The following is a 15,565-nucleotide window of genomic DNA, read 5'->3' as shown; positions in this document are numbered from 1 at the left end:
TCAGGTAAGTTATGCTAACACCACTTCAACACCCTACCTTGAAAGGAAAACAAAATAATGTACGATTAGTGCATTTTTGAAATAAAAAGTAGTCAAACTGAGTGAAACTCTGACTAAAGCACGTATGTTTAAAGATCATCGTCAAACTTGGTGCTGTGGCAAGTAGCATAGATGCACTATAGAACTTGAGATGTGGGGTGAGATGCAAGTGCCAAGGTGACCACTATAACATTTACAATTAAGGCAAGAGACAAAGTATCGTGTCTTATTTAAGTACAACGCTATTGCGGGTAAACCAAAATAATTTGCTTCAGCTGGTTGATAGAGAGAGATCTTTGTATTTTCGATCTAATGACCTTGTCAATGTCACTGTCATCTAGCATTTAATGTTTCTTTGATCTGCTGGGTTCTCCAATCATTAGTAAAAGCAAATTTTCACATTTGATTGAATTTGCCTCATTTGATTTTGTGACTGGTTTTCTAAGAGCTTTGACAGACCAGAGAAATAGTGATCGACAGTTAAATACAAGCGATGTCTAGTTTCTTTCTCAAATTTTGTCGTATTTTTATTTCCTGGTAACAGGAATTCGAGTTGTCCGATTCCGTTTGAAATAATACTCGTGATTAACAAATCTGACTCCCGCTTCGCGGTCGTCCGATTTTGATAATCACTCGTATAATTACAGACCGAATTGGACTCCTTTTAGTCCTTTTACCATCAATAATCACCCCATGCCACAAAACTAAAATGAGATCTCTTTAGAAGTGCTTCCTGTAACTACGAACCAACTAAGCCAAGCAGAAATGAGGTAATTTATTTACAGCTGTTAACCCTTTACAAGCTAACATCAGTGTGCGCATTCCTCGTACTTTCTCTATGCATTTCCTAAGGTGCTGACCAGGAGAATTTGTTCACCGATCAAAAGCTTCTTTTGTGGGTGATCATTTCCTTTATTCTCATGACCTTAATGTGTGATTCGGGGGTGATATTGTAAGGAGAAACTAGATGCTAGTCACTCTTATTAGTTAAGAGGTGATCTCTGTAAGAGCGGTCCAGGGCATTTCGCATCGGAAAAAAGTTTTCCCTCAAACTTTGCCCAATAAACTATCTTTGGTAACAAGTAAATAAAACCACATTAGTTTCTGGAAATACGTTAAAATAAAATTTTTAGAGCTCTCAAAAGTCAAAGCTGCAAAAAGCCCTTTTTTGACTTCTTGCGACATCGAAAATTTCATAAGTTGAATAGCCCGGTCCTCGCACCACACCGCATGCAGCAAAATATATTTTGTATTATTAAAGTGTGTGATGTATAAGGTGTATAAAATACATTTCAATTTTGATATTCGTTTATTCAGAGGCTCGTCATAGTTTATTTAAAAACACTCGTTGGTCAGCTTTCTGAAATTGGTTAAAAGTACTCTTTCTTTCTTGGTTGATATTGCTCAAGTCCAGACCAGACCGTTAAAAAATCCGCTTGATTTCTGCTAATAAGATGTTTGGCTGCAGAAAAATATAAAAACATCTTGCACTTATTGATTTTCTTCGCCGAGGTGACTTCGAACTTTTAGCGATATTGCTAGCGTGACAGCAGATTATGCAAATTAGTTCATTGAGCAAACTCCGACCGTTTTATATAAGTAGCTCAATAAATCTTAGATTTTAACCATTTTGAGTAGAAAATATAATAGAAAATATAGTAGACAGAGCTTTAAGACCACACCGATTAATATCTTAAACATTTTAAAAGGCCAAAATTTTGACAAATGTTATTATCTCGTGACGAAAGACGTCAACAACAACGTATCGAATATTATCATTTGATTAACGCTCGCAAACTCCTTTTTTAAAATTTGGCTTCTGTTTTTTCATATCTGAGTTCTGACGGCTTACACTATTCAAACCTGTATGAACATTTAAAAACCAAACTACAGGATTCTATTTAGTGTAACCGGCGATAACAGCACACACTGAAATGCACCGTGACCACTGTCACATAATTCAGTTGTCTAATTATCCTGAATTGCTTCTCCCTTCGTAATAAAGCAACGATAACATCGCCTTTTGGATCAGAATTCTGGTAGGCAGGAATAAGAGAAATTTTGTCGGCACACCTGTCTTTATGAAAGTTTCTATTTAGAACTCTAGGGAGTTCTTGGGGAAAAGGACCCCGCGATTTTTGAGGAAATAAATTATTACGTTACGTGCCACCTCATTTTTCCAACAATTAGCTATATCTATTTTGTAAAGCGCGTGATTTTATTAGCTGTAATTCATATGTCTCTTCCGGTACTGGTTTGCTTGGGATTAATAACACTAAATTCTTGAAGCGGTATTCGCCACAAGAAGTCCTGTTTTCAGTCGCGTTCCTCAGAAACTTCGTTTAACTTGCCTCAGAGTACTGACTCAATAAAGAGTCATCTCTGCTTAATCCATTTGTCAAAAGGTAGTTTCACAGAAGGAGAACTTATCTTTGCAAGGGCTGGCCTGTTCGATGTAGAAGACTCAGTTAAATTCAATTTGCAAATGTCAAAGGCCATTTCTAAGATGTATAGCGTTCTATAGAGGTTCAGACAATACTGCAGCTGAGGGAGCGGATGGTTTCAAGGATTTTCTCTAAATTATAGACGAATTGGAAAGCGTGGGAGCAGAAAAGGACCAGTGCAAAGAAGTTCGGAAGAGGCTTCAGGAGAGCAAGTTTTATTTGAAGACTACATACCGTAATCGCTGCGAAGAGGAAGGTAGCAAATGTGCCGATCACTGTAGGGTCTTTGCACTGAGCCATGCTGGTGACACTGACGTTCAGAAAGTATGCAGTCACAGTCACGACGTGAAGTGTGAGGATTTTGAGAAGCTTTAGAGTGTTCTTGAAGAAGTAAAAGGCGCTATTTCTGAGTACACAATGCAATTGGGTAGGTTTCAAGCGGAAGACTATCTGTATGAAGCAAAAAATGCTGCCGCTAAGATCTTTGAATGGAGAGGGCATATCTTGAGAGCAGAAACCAGGATCAGTACGAGCGGAAAATTGTCGATACTTTGAAGGGAGATGAAGCATTTATAATAGTTGACTGGACAATGAAGTTCATAGCGATGAAGTTCCGGGAAAAGCCAGCAGAATGGTTTCCCAAGAGGGAAATCAATTGGCATGTGAGTAACGTTGTTGTAAGACAGGAGGAAAGCCTGGAAGTAACCTGATACGTACACCTTCTGAACAGCTGTAAACAAGACTGGTTTTCAGTGCTGTCAGTCCTAGAAAATCTCTTTGTCACCATAAAGTTGCAAAATTCAGGAATAATAAAGGCCTTTCTAAGATCGGATGAAGCAGGTTGCTATCATCTCTACGAGAGCTCGGATAGCAAGATTGCCACTTTCAGCAACTTACACAAGAGGGCCTGCGCGTTTGGAGAGCGTTTAATGTTGGGCCTGGAAAGTTTATTCGGTGAAATTCAACGACGGTAGTTCCTATCAATGCCCTGAACCTGGTTGCGATGAAGATTTTAAGACCCAGGCCGACCTTGACTTCCATATAAACTAGCTAGTTCATCATGTACGTCCTGTGCCTGCGAGCATGACTTAAAGTCTTTATGACAAAGTGAAAAGGTAGTGGGTTCATCACTTTCAGTCATTGTCATTAGATGGTGAAAGTTCGACTGAACTGGTTGCAGTAGCCACAGAACCCTTGACAAGTACATCAAAGCTTCCCATGGGATGGGCTCTTCATAAGAGAGGTGCAAGTGAATGGCTTTCGCAAAACGTCAGGCAGTACTTGACACAGAAATTTAATATCGGATGGGACACTGGCAGAAACCAAACCCAGAGAAAGTAGCAAAGGATATGCGAACTGCTTGTTCAATAGATGGAGAGAGAATGTTCGATAGAACAGAGTGGTTATTCAATATACAGATTCAAGGTTTCTTCTCGAGATTGTACCTTACAACAAGAATCAGATGATGCCACCGACGCAAACGACCACTTGATAGAAGCATCCGCGTCTGATGTAGACGAAGGGTGTTTGAGAGAGGCGAGGAACACAGTAATGGTGAGATAGGATTGAAACATCCAATCATGTTTGATATCTATGATGTGAGCTCGTTGGCAAGAGAAGCAAGGTTGCCTAGTCTCAAAGTCAAGATGCTAAGAGACATGTCCAAACATTTTGAGCTCGCATTTTAAATGCAAGATGCAAATGCAGCACCTCTTGCAAAAATGGAGGAAATGATTTCGGAGTGCAGTTGTTATGCAATCTAGTTATGACGTCCACCCGTTATGCGAATGCGATATCCTTTTCACAAGAACTCTTTAAACTTATGAACAGAGACTGTTATGCAGACAGGTCTGACGATCAAATATCATTTTTTCCCTTTCAGCTAGAAATCCGAGCAATCGCTGCTTTATTTAGATGTGAGAACTATTCAGGACAGTTACACGATGGAATTACGTGACAGAGTCACTGGTCACGGTGTATTTCAGTGTGTGCTGTTATCGCCGGTTACACTAAATAGAATCCTGTAGTTTGGTTTTTAAATGTTCATACAGGTTTGAATAGCGTAAGCTGTCAGAACTCAAATATGAAATAACAGAAGCCAAATTTTTAAAAAAGAGTTTGCGAGCGTTAATCAAATTATGATATTCGATACGTTGTTGTTGACGTCTTTCGTCACGAGATAATAACTTTTGTCAAAATTTTGGCCTTTTAAAATGCTTAAAGTATTAATCGGTGTGGTCTTAAAGCTCTGTCTACTATATTTTCTACTTGAGATGGTTAAAATCTAAGATTTATTGAGCTACTCATATAAAACGGTCGGAGTTTGCTCAATGAACTAATTTGCATAATCGGCTGTCACGCTAGCAATATCGCTAAAAGTTCGAAGTCACCTCGGCGAAGAAAATCAATAAGTGCAAGATGTTTTTATATTTTTCTGCAGCCAAACATCTTATTAGCAGAAATCAAGCGGATTTTTAACGGTCTGGTCTGGACTTGAGCAATATCAACCAAGAAAGAAAGAGTACTTTTAACCAATTTCAGAAAGCTGACCAACGAGTGTTTTTAAATAAACCATGACGAGCCTCTGAATAAACGAATATCAAAATTGAAATGTATTTTATACACCTTATATATCACACACTTTAATAATACAAAATATTTTTTGCTGCATGCGGTGTGATACGAGGACCGGGCTATTCAACTTTTGAAATTTTCGATGTCGCAAGAGGTCAAAAAAGGGCTTTTTGCTCCTTTGACTTTTGAGAGCTCTAAAAAATTTTATTTTAACGTATTTCCAGAAACTAATGTGGTTTTATTTACTTGTTACCAAAGATAGTTTATTGGGCAAAGTTTGAGGGAAAACTTTTTTCCGATGCGAAATGCCCCAGGATCGCTCTTACAGAGATCGCCACTTAAATATTTCTGAGCTTTACTAAATCTGGTTCATTCTGCTACAGAGGTTTTATCGAAGTCATGGCTCTTAAGGTGCGCTAGGCACCGGCCAATTTCCAAAATCAAATGTCACGTTGTCGCCCATGATCATAAATGGCGCCCATTGAGAAACTTTGTCAAAGCCGTTATTTCTCATCCAATTCCTGGCCTTGTGGAGAGACTCACTGGCGCTTTCACCGCGGAACAAATGTTTGTAGAAACAAGTCATGAACTGCTCTGTGGCTGTGTCAACCAGGGCCCATCGTGCAGCCAACACTGAACGAGCTCCGGATCCTAAGAACGCTCGGGCAAGTCCAATTACTCCCTCGGTTCTAATCTGTCCACGAGCACTGTGACAACAACTAAGCACCACTAGTTTAGCTCGCAATCGAGTTTTTGAAATATCCTCCATCGTCAAAAGATAATCTTCTTCTCGAGGGAAAGGTGGGAGTAGGGTAGGGTGCTCAGGAGAAAGAGCAATCTCCCCTCTTTCGGCATCACCATGGGCAGCAATGTGTATCAGGCTCACTGAACTTATCGCTTGGAGTACAGAATGCTTTGTTGCGGAATCTCCTATCAAAGGCGTTACGCCAAGAAGTCCTCCAATCATCTCTGCTTCCTTTCTCGCACATGGCAATGGTGTCATATTTCTGCACCTTCCCTTGTAAATCACCTTTCCAACCACAGGGTCACCCACTATCAGTGCCCCGGTCTCACTGTGATAATCTGGAGGACTGTCTTGAACAAGCTTGAGAGTCGTGAGAGAGGGAACTAGCCGAATCCTGCATGTCTCTGATAAATACTTGCCTCCTTCGTCAGCCAAGGCAGCAAATGGCACTTGGTACACACAGGAATCTGGGACAATTATGATCTCGGGCTGCTTCAGTAAACTGGCCACAGGAGCGATGATAATCTTGTAACACAAGTCAAGACTTGTTTTGAAATCTTCGGTGTCGTAGTCACGCAGCACTGAGCAGTTGTCGTAGTGAAGTGACATCATTTCGGTGTCATCTAAAGATCGATCTTCGCAATTCTGTTCGGGTAAAATGGCGTGGGTGCGGAAGGCTTGTTTAAAATACTCATCTAACTCAGGGACTATTCCGGTCACCTTGTTTTTGTCCAGGCTCACTTCCTCTTCTGAAAAATGAATAGCTCCCGTTGCTTTAATGATCCAAAACCGTACACCATTTTGACCAACCGAAATGTACAGGCATGCACAGTCTGCTTCTTTTGTGATGATCCCTTCAATGCCACACCAAGATTTTGGATCGCTCGAGATCTGCTCTTGAACAAAGTACCGAGCTGCCATCAGGTTGGCCAGGCCTCTTGCCCTTCTCAGCTCTTCGACATAAAGGGCGTCTTGCGGCTTACCAGTGGAAGAAAGCAACCAACTGAAGAACATGTAGGGAAAGGTGCCGTGCGTTTCTAAAAGAGATATTTGAAACTGATCGTTTTCTTTAAGAAAACCTCTCAAAGTGTCGAACTTTTGGATGCCTTGAAAAAGATACGAAGAAGCCTCTTCAAGATGACATTGTGACACCTTCAACACCGATAGATGACAAAGAGAGTAAAACTCGAGCAAGTGTTGTCCAGTATCCCTACTTAATAGGAGAGCCTGCTTAAAGTACTCTTCGGCTATGTCATTTTTACCAAGCGATGTAAAACACAATCCTAAATCGATATAGTTGACTACTACTCCTTCCCTCTCACCGATTTCCATGTGAATTGTAAGGGCTTTCTCGTAATATTCTTGAGCCTTGTCATATTCACCACGCGTACACGAAATTTTACCAAGATGTCCGTAGTCTGTTGCTTCTCCGCTTCTATCTACGATACCCTCTCTAACTGCTATTGCCTTCTTTAGATAATCGTCAGCCTTTGCATACTTGCCGAGCGAGAGAAACAAACATGTGAGGCTTCCATAATTAGTTGCCTCTCCTCTTTTATCACCAATTTTCTTTTGGATACGCAGTGCTTTCTCCATACACTCTTCAGCTTCGCTATACTGGCCAAGGCATAGGAACAAAGTTCCTAGGTTTCCGTAGCATTTTGCTTCTCCATCCCTGTTGCCAATTTCTATTTTAATAGCGAGTGCTTTCTCTTGACATTCTCGGGCCTTTTCAAAATTACCAAGTGATTGGAACAAAGTTCCTAAGTTTTCGTGGCTTGTTGCTTCTCTATCCCTGTCGCCAATTTCTATTCTGATAGCAAGTGCTTTCTCTTGATATTCTCGGGCCTTGTCATAATGACCAAGTGATTGGAACAAAGTTCCTAGGTTTCCATAGCTTTTTGCTACTCCTTCCCTGTCGCCAATTTCTATTCTGATAGCGAGTGCTTTCTCCTGATATTCTCGGGCCTTGTCATAATGACCAAGTGATCGGAACAAAGTTCCAAAGTTTCCGTAGTTTGCTGCTTCTCCATCCCTGTCGCCAATTTCGATTTTGATGGCGAGTGCTTTCTCCTTATATTCTCGGGCTTTGTCATAATGACTGAGTGATTGGAACAAAGTTCCTAGGTTTCCGTAGCTTGTTGCTTCTCCATCCCTGTCACCAATTTCTATTCTGATAGCGAGTGCTTTCTCCTGGTATTCTCGGGCCTTGTCATATTGACTGAGTGAGTGGAACAAAGTTCCTAGGTTTCCGTAGCTTGTTGCTTCTCCATCCCTGTCACCAATTTCTATTCTGATAGCGAGTGCTTTCTCTTGATATTCTCGGGCCTTGTCATATTGACCAAGCGATTGCAACGTTGTTCCGAGGCTGCTATAACATTGTGCCTGGCCTTTTGTGTTTCCTATCGTTTTCATGATGTTGACTGCTGATTCGTAAAATTTCCAGGCCTCCATGAACTTACTTTGTACCTGAAGTATTGCTGCCAGGAATAAATGTAGCCATCCTTTTTCAGAGGTGTCATTACAGTCTAGGTATAGGAAGAGTTTCCCAAGGTATTTTTCTGTACTTGTGTAATCCTTTATATAAACGTAAGCAAGGATTATTTTCATGTAGATAGCACGGAACATAGTGTTTGCCAATGAACCATCGATAGCCAGCACCTGACTGTGTAATATAATCAAACATTCCCTGTACACCTCGATGGCTTGCAACACTCGACCAGTTTTGCAGAGGAACTCGGCGACCACTAAACCTATGAAGATAGCTGATAAAGCTTCCTCTATGCTGTCCATCTTGACCCTGTTTCTTCTCAGTTGAAAAAAAAGAGAAATTAGTGAAAACTTACACACGGATTGTTTGTAGAAAATATCTTTGGTTGCAAATTGCAATTTATTATCTTCCTCTCCCCGCCTTGTATTATTTATGTATTCACACGCGGTGCAAGTGATTTCACAATTCGCAAATCAAGTCAAAGAACTCTAACCTTGACATTGGAAAACTGACGTGGACATTTTTCGCATACTTTTATTACTTGTTTTCACGGAGTTTAGTAAATTGCTTTTGAGCTTTCGTTCGCGCAATTTTTCTAAGCCTCTGTTTGGAATTCTATGAGGTTTCGAAGTTTTTATTTTAGCAATTGAAATGTTGTGGTTCATTTAACAAGTTTAATACATATTTTCTACGGAGTTTGGACTCAAGCCTCTTGTTTTGTAGATGGACTTTTTACATTGCCCATCAAAGAGGAACACACCTTTGCCGTCTGTTCTACTGGGGTGTTCGTTACACTGTCACGCGAATCACGCAAATCAGAGACAAACTGGGAAAATTGAAATGGCTAACAGAACACAACAAATGACAAGGCCCGAGAATATCAGGAGAAATAGAATTTTCAACTTTTGATAATTCGGCTAATCACTCGAGTACAAATAGCTTACCTTTTCAAGACAGAAGCTCCAATTCAGCACTGTAACAAGTCTTGTTTGTAATTTTGGGTTAAAAGCCAACGGTTCTCGCAAAACAATGTACACTGAGACCGGATGTTACCTGCAACAAAAGTGAATTGTTTCATGTTTGCATGCTCACATCCATCATCGGTAAAAAAGTTAGACGTTCAAAACCGAAATATATTTACGTAGATTAGATGGCGCTTCAAAAGTAGGATAACAAATATCCGTCTCTCCTTATCTTTCCTTCATTGCAAGGAACAAAATGAATTTCATTTAAGATTTTGTGATGGACATTCGGAATTCATATTTTTCACATTACGGTTGGAATTCTGCGCGAGGCTGGAGCGTTAGTAGATAGCCCTTCGGCTAACTCAGGGGATGTCGGAGTTTAATCTTCAGAGAAGGTAGCTTGAAAGTAATCATCATGTCCAGTGCCGGTTAAAATACCAGTTAATTCGTCGAATTTACTCAATGTTTGATAGGTCTAGGTGGGGTTAAAAACCATTAACTGACTTTGCCGTTTATGAATTTCTTTCAATTTCTATCGCAGATATCAGAATTCTCCTCTGCCAAGTCATTTATCACATCATTCATAACTGAACGAGGTTTGAGGCAGTTTTTAAACCTGATACTCCAAGCCAAAACGATTTCCTTAGTCTATGTCAAGGCAAAATAATGGAAGCGAATCAGTTGTTTTCATAGACAGTACTTACCACAATCTGTAGCCTTCAGTGCCCTGCTTTGAAAATAATTTTAACCATCTCTTTTCGTCCTTTGAGTTTTTTCCAACACACGTCATACGTCAGTCACATCAGGCAGCCAGTAAAATGTGATTGTCTATTTCTGTTCGACTGTCGGTTCCGTAATCACTCTCTTTCCCAGGCCTGCTGAACGGACAAACATAAGCTCCAATGGAAAAGGTCCTTTAAGTATTATCAAATACCTATTAATTTTGTCCGCTCGTCGTCAGCCGATTTACGTAGGATTTCTATTAGACCAAGCACAGGACAATCTTTTATTTGTGGAGCGTTATTCCATTGTATGCACCGAGCGCCTTTTCACTGACAACTCACTTGACGTGGACACTGTGAGAAACTACCCAACATGAACATGGAAATATCTCCACCGTCAAATATGGATTAATGGACAACCTGTAAGCTTATGCGCCAAGTGAGGAAAACGGATGAACTCGCTCCAAGGACAACTGGAGAAGAAGCAAGGAAGTAAATTAATTTGTTTGGTCTCATGTTAATTGTTTTGCAGTAATTCGTTAGGATCTTCTCTCAGCCTCCGGGTCCTTTTCGAGTGAGCGGTGACAAGCCTGGGGCGAGCTAGAGGAAGCAGGTGAGGGTGCCGAGCCTCAGATCGATGCGTTTGGACGATTCTTTCAGAAATCTGATGGGATTGCTAGGTTTTCATGACAAGGGAATTTATAGGTATTCAATAGTTTTTCACCCCGGGAGTGACCAGTTTTTAATTTCTCGATCCTCACAATAATAATACTGAGTCATTCTTTAAGATAATGAGAATATGGCAACTGATCACCAACTTAACAACCTTTGATTGTTAAACAAATTCTCCTTGTCAGTACCAGAGGAATTATACGGAGAAAAGTAGACTGAAGAAGTTTTCCTCACTAACAATTAAATTACAGTATGTTTATATTTTCTGTTGTTTCTATCCGCTGGATGAAAAGACGGTGACATGGTGTACACTCAAATAAAACAAATTTATTAAAAACTGGGTAGGAAATAATACATTTATCCTTTCAGGCCCCCAATATCTCAGTAGTAATTCTTCTTACTGTCTGTTATACCATTCTTATTATTTTAGTTTAGAGTATTTTGTATTTGATCAACTAATAATACCTAATTGAAATTTTTCTTTATTTTCATCACTTGTCTACTTGATATTGTATTGATATGGTTAGGAGAAATTTTGTCTTGGTCATTTACAATGTATGAGAGTTGAAGGTTTACATTGACATGAGATATAATCTCAACCAATAGTCCATTTTACAGTTGTGTGCTTGGTTGCCAAGCCTTTGAATAGGAACCAGGTTAAGGGTGACCTTGTTATGATACAAACCTTGCTGCTTTTCAAATGTAAATTAATTTGTTATCATGCTAACTAGATACTGGTCTCTATCACAGCAAGGTCACCTTCAGCCTCATTCCAAATCAAAGGCTTGGCAACTATAAGTACACAACTGTAAAATGACTTATTGTTCACATTAACAGAAAACAAACAAACCAATGCCAGTAAGAAATGTTTCTTTTTTTTTTTTTATTGCTTATGTTTTCCAAGTTATTGGCTCGTGTTAAAACTATTTTTGTGGCTGTCATGAACACATGAAGTAAGAGAAGCCACCAAAGAACTGAAACCATCAACTCAACATAGCTAGACATAAATCTTAAAAAAAAATTTCGGATTTTAAGGTGAACATAATTAGTACTAAAGTTTACCACAAAACAGTGTTCTTAGTCACCTCCCCATATTCTGGGTTTTAACAACTGTTCCATTGCAGTTAAATTCCTGCGAAGGCGAAAAAAGGAAAAATATTGAACACATGGTCCTCATTGTTTCAAGGGTAGTTACCACAATCTACTGCACTTTCATGCTACAGCTCGCTTGCATTCAGAATATGGCTGTTTCAGAACACGTCAATGGAACAAGACATGTTCCTCTTTAGGACTAAGTTAGGTATATTGATCATGACTCTCCCTGTAACACATGAAGGGTTAAACAAGCCAGCCACTTATGCATTAATCCTATTAACATCAATAAAGGTAATGGAATTGAAATTCCTGATGCATGGATGCCTTACTATCAAAAAGCATGATAGCCAATTGGTAAAAAGGCAAAGCTATAAGGGAATGATATCCAACACTCAGAATAATAATGAGGATCAAAATGCGCCGATGACAGCGCACCATAACCCACCAATAACATCAATTTATGGTGTTACAAATAGCGACACCTTAACTTTCAACTTCCTCACCTAACGAAGTAATTAGCAGTCGAAACGTCTCAACTGATTAGCCTGACTCTTACATCTTGGGGAAATGATTGAATTTAAATTCTCAATAAAAAAAACGACGCTTTCTATAACACCTTTCACAATAATACTTAAGCAATTATCTGCACTTTCTATTTGTTTACCAGCATAATAACCCACTAATAGGATGTTGAGGTAACACAAGAAAAGGTTATAAATCATGTGCAAGGCGGCAGGGATTCATTCACTTTTCTCTTGTTCTCCCAACATCCAAAGTGGGTTATTTTGCCAGTTAACTGATAGTATTTAAGGTCTCCTTTTTTATAAACTAAACTTAGAACAAAACAACAGTATGTTTTAATTTTCTATGGGTTACTCATGCAATAAAGCTGGGTTTATACCCAATCAGGGCACTTATAATGTAGGTGCTTCAGAAATATTTATTTTTGCTCGCAGGTGCAGTCCAATATTTCTGGGATCAGAAAAGTACAGTGAGCGATGAAATTTTTGGCTTAGAACGCAACACAACAATGCAGCCAGATCTTGAAGCCAGACTTCTTCGCCTGAATTGGATCTCCTTCACAAACGACAGGGATTCATTTCTTTGTTTTGTAGGTGAATAGGAAAGATTTGTTCATCACATCCAAGTTATGGAACACAAAGCACAACCCCACTGATGTGCATTCTGCTGCAGAGCAAACTCTTAGTGACTTAGGACTCAATTATCTTGACATGTATCTTATACAGTGGCCTGTATCCTTTAAGGATGGTGATGTCAGTTTTCCGAAGGATGATGGTGGAAATATTATTTATGCGTACTATGATCCATGTGATACTTGGAAAGCAATGGAAACACTTGTGGATGATGGTCTTGTCAAAGCAATTGGTAAAAACTACTTTCATGGGATTTCTAACAGATGTAATTATACAAATCTCTAAGATTTCAGAAATAAATTGGCTCTTATTGTTGAAGCCTTATAATCTCAGGGTTTGTGAGGTGAATGGGTAAAGGTCAAAGGTAAAATTCTGAAAATGGGTCAAGTGGCTAAAGCTCGGTTCAGACGTCATACTTCAGCCATGCGAAACTTAATTGCAATTAGGAAACAATTTATTAATTTTGTTTGGCTTGGTAGAGGAATGATGTTTGAATTGCTGTTGCGTCAGAGTTGTGCTGCTCTCTCATTCACTGAGCAGAGCCTCATGAACTTAATTCTTTACCTAATTAAAAAGTTTAACTCAAATGCTGTGCTTCTGCCTTGATTTTCTTGAACTTTTAAAAGTACTAAATGAAGTGTGTCACAGCAGCTGCATGGTGTCTGAACGAGACCTCATTTTGCTAGTGGAGCTTGATTTCTATAACCTAAAGCTACTAGCACAACAAAGGTTTCACCTCACCCCACCCCTCTGCATTTAATCAGGTTTCCCTCATAGGTGGCAGAAAGTACCCATTTATGCTCCTGGGTGGAGAGAGGCACTATATCACAAAGCTGCCAGTACATCACAGGGTTTACCCCACCCTACTTCCCTGCATTTCATCAGGTTTCCCTCATAGGTGACAGAAGGTACCCATTTATGCTCCTGGGTGGAGAGAGGCACTGTATCACAAAGCTGCCAGTACATCACAGGGTTTAACCCACCCTACTCCCCTGCATTTTGTAAGGTTTCCCTGATAGGTGGCTGTAGGTACCCATTTATACTCCTGGGTGGAAAGAGGCACTGTTTCACAAAGCTACCAGCACATCACAGGGTTCACCCAACCCCCACCCCCCTCTATTTTGGATCTCTTGACCAATTGCCTAGATCACTAAGCATCAGGCCAATGTGTTTTCCTTGATGGAGCTCAAGTACCATGCAAGTTGTTTCCATCTTTATCAGTTTATCAGTTTTTTTATTTATTTATTTAATTTTTTTTAGGTTTATCAAATTTCAACAGCAAACAAGTGGATGATATCCTATCTAAAAGCAGAATAAAACCTGCCGTTCTCCAGGTTGAATGTCATCTTTACTTCAATCAAGCTCAGCTCATAGAACATTGCAGGAAAAGAGAAATTGTTGGTGCGTTTAAACATTCAACCCTGAACAACTCTTCCAGAGGGAAACAGTTCATTTGTGTCTCAAGGCAGAGTATCTTAGACATTACAGGAAGCAATGAGAAAACATTAAAATTTCTTTATATATTATATGTGCGCATTAGAATATAAGCTGTATAATTATCGCTTATAAACCACTACACAACAATCGACAGTTTCTCTTTACTCATACTTTCTGTTTGTAGATTGGAATTAAGGTCAATCAATTTATTCAATAATTTTGTCATTAACACAGTGACAGCATACAGTCCACTTGGATCCCCTGGGCGCCCACAGGCTAAACAGGAAGACTGGAGTCTACTGCATGACCCAAAGATAGAGGAAATTGCCAACGAATATGGAAAGTCTCCTGCTCAAGTCTGTTTTCACTTTCAGATACAGAGGGGTGTTTCTGTTATACCTAAAAGTGTCACACCTGCCCACATTCAGAGCAACTTTGAAGTAAGCTTTCAATATATCAAGATTATGTGGGATTGTTTACACAATCAATAGGCCATGCTTTCTTTTGGTTCAGCAGCGTAAGAGCTCAGGCAAGATCTTGAGACAATATGGGAAAAGTTTATAAATGCACACCTGTGGCTCATGATTTACTAACTTATTTAGTGTTATACTTGCACTGCAAGGGAGTTATTGCTCCTGCAGGAAAACTTTTTAGACAGTGTGATCTGTTGCTTTCATGAAACAGCTTTATATGGGTTTATTGGGTGAAAGGGCTGTAGCTTATTGACCAATCAGAGTGTGCATGATAATTCACTTCTTTTGAATTGTCAGCATAGACCAAAACCTGTGTCAGTTTATTGTTTGTTATCAGCTTACACAGTGTCAATATCACAAATGACCCAGCATGGGTAATTACCAGTAAATAAGTGAATAGATGTCAAAACTGATCTAAAGAATTATGAAATAAAAAAACATGTATTTAGCAAAAGTAGAGGAGGAATGCTACACATTATATTTGTCGATCAAGATATGTATTGCCACCCACACATGGTTCTTCTTCACGTTTTGGTTTGAATCAAGCTGATGGTTTTTATCTTTTCAAATTGGCTTGGTACTCATTGAAACAAACAATATTTTAGCAATTATGAGCGAAAGGTAACAACATAACATTCCCTAAACATATGCAGGTTTTTGATTTCACACTCTCTGATGACGACATGAGGCTTGTTGAATCCATCAACAAATCTTGGAGAGTTCTTATTCCCATGAAAGAAGTAAGTAGTACTGT

General features: G+C 39.4%; 1 protein-coding gene and 1 pseudogene across 2 annotated transcripts; one reads left to right on the top strand and one right to left on the bottom strand.

The window, feature by feature from the left end:
• Positions 1 to 5,072: 5,072 nt before the first annotated feature.
• On the bottom strand, positions 5,073 to 9,346 carry LOC149034067 (uncharacterized). The gene is made up of 2 exons (XM_089193403.1): positions 9,238 to 9,346; positions 5,073 to 8,608 (listed from the first exon to the last, which is right to left on the bottom strand). The coding sequence occupies exon 2, from the start codon at positions 8,593 to 8,595 to the stop codon at positions 5,464 to 5,466; it is 3,132 nt and encodes a 1,043-aa protein (XP_089049529.1). The 5' UTR covers positions 8,596 to 8,608; positions 9,238 to 9,346; the 3' UTR covers positions 5,073 to 5,463.
• A 3,362-nt stretch (positions 9,347 to 12,708) lies between these two features.
• LOC149034066 (aldo-keto reductase family 1 member A1 pseudogene) lies at positions 12,709 to 14,448 on the top strand (annotated as a pseudogene). Its single transcript, XR_016182938.1, has 2 exons — positions 12,709 to 13,133; positions 14,162 to 14,448. The product of XR_016182938.1 is annotated as an aldo-keto reductase family 1 member A1 pseudogene (transcript).
• The last annotated feature ends 1,117 nt before the right edge of the window (positions 14,449 to 15,565 follow it).

The sequence above is a fragment of the Pocillopora damicornis genome, chromosome 14 (assembly GCF_964200805.1).
Source record: "Pocillopora damicornis chromosome 14, jaPocDami1.2, whole genome shotgun sequence".
In the NCBI taxonomy this organism is placed as follows: domain Eukaryota; kingdom Metazoa; phylum Cnidaria; class Anthozoa; order Scleractinia; family Pocilloporidae; genus Pocillopora; species Pocillopora damicornis.
The sequence above is the reverse complement of the archived record's forward strand: the minus strand, read 5'-3'. Positions and strand labels throughout refer to the sequence as shown.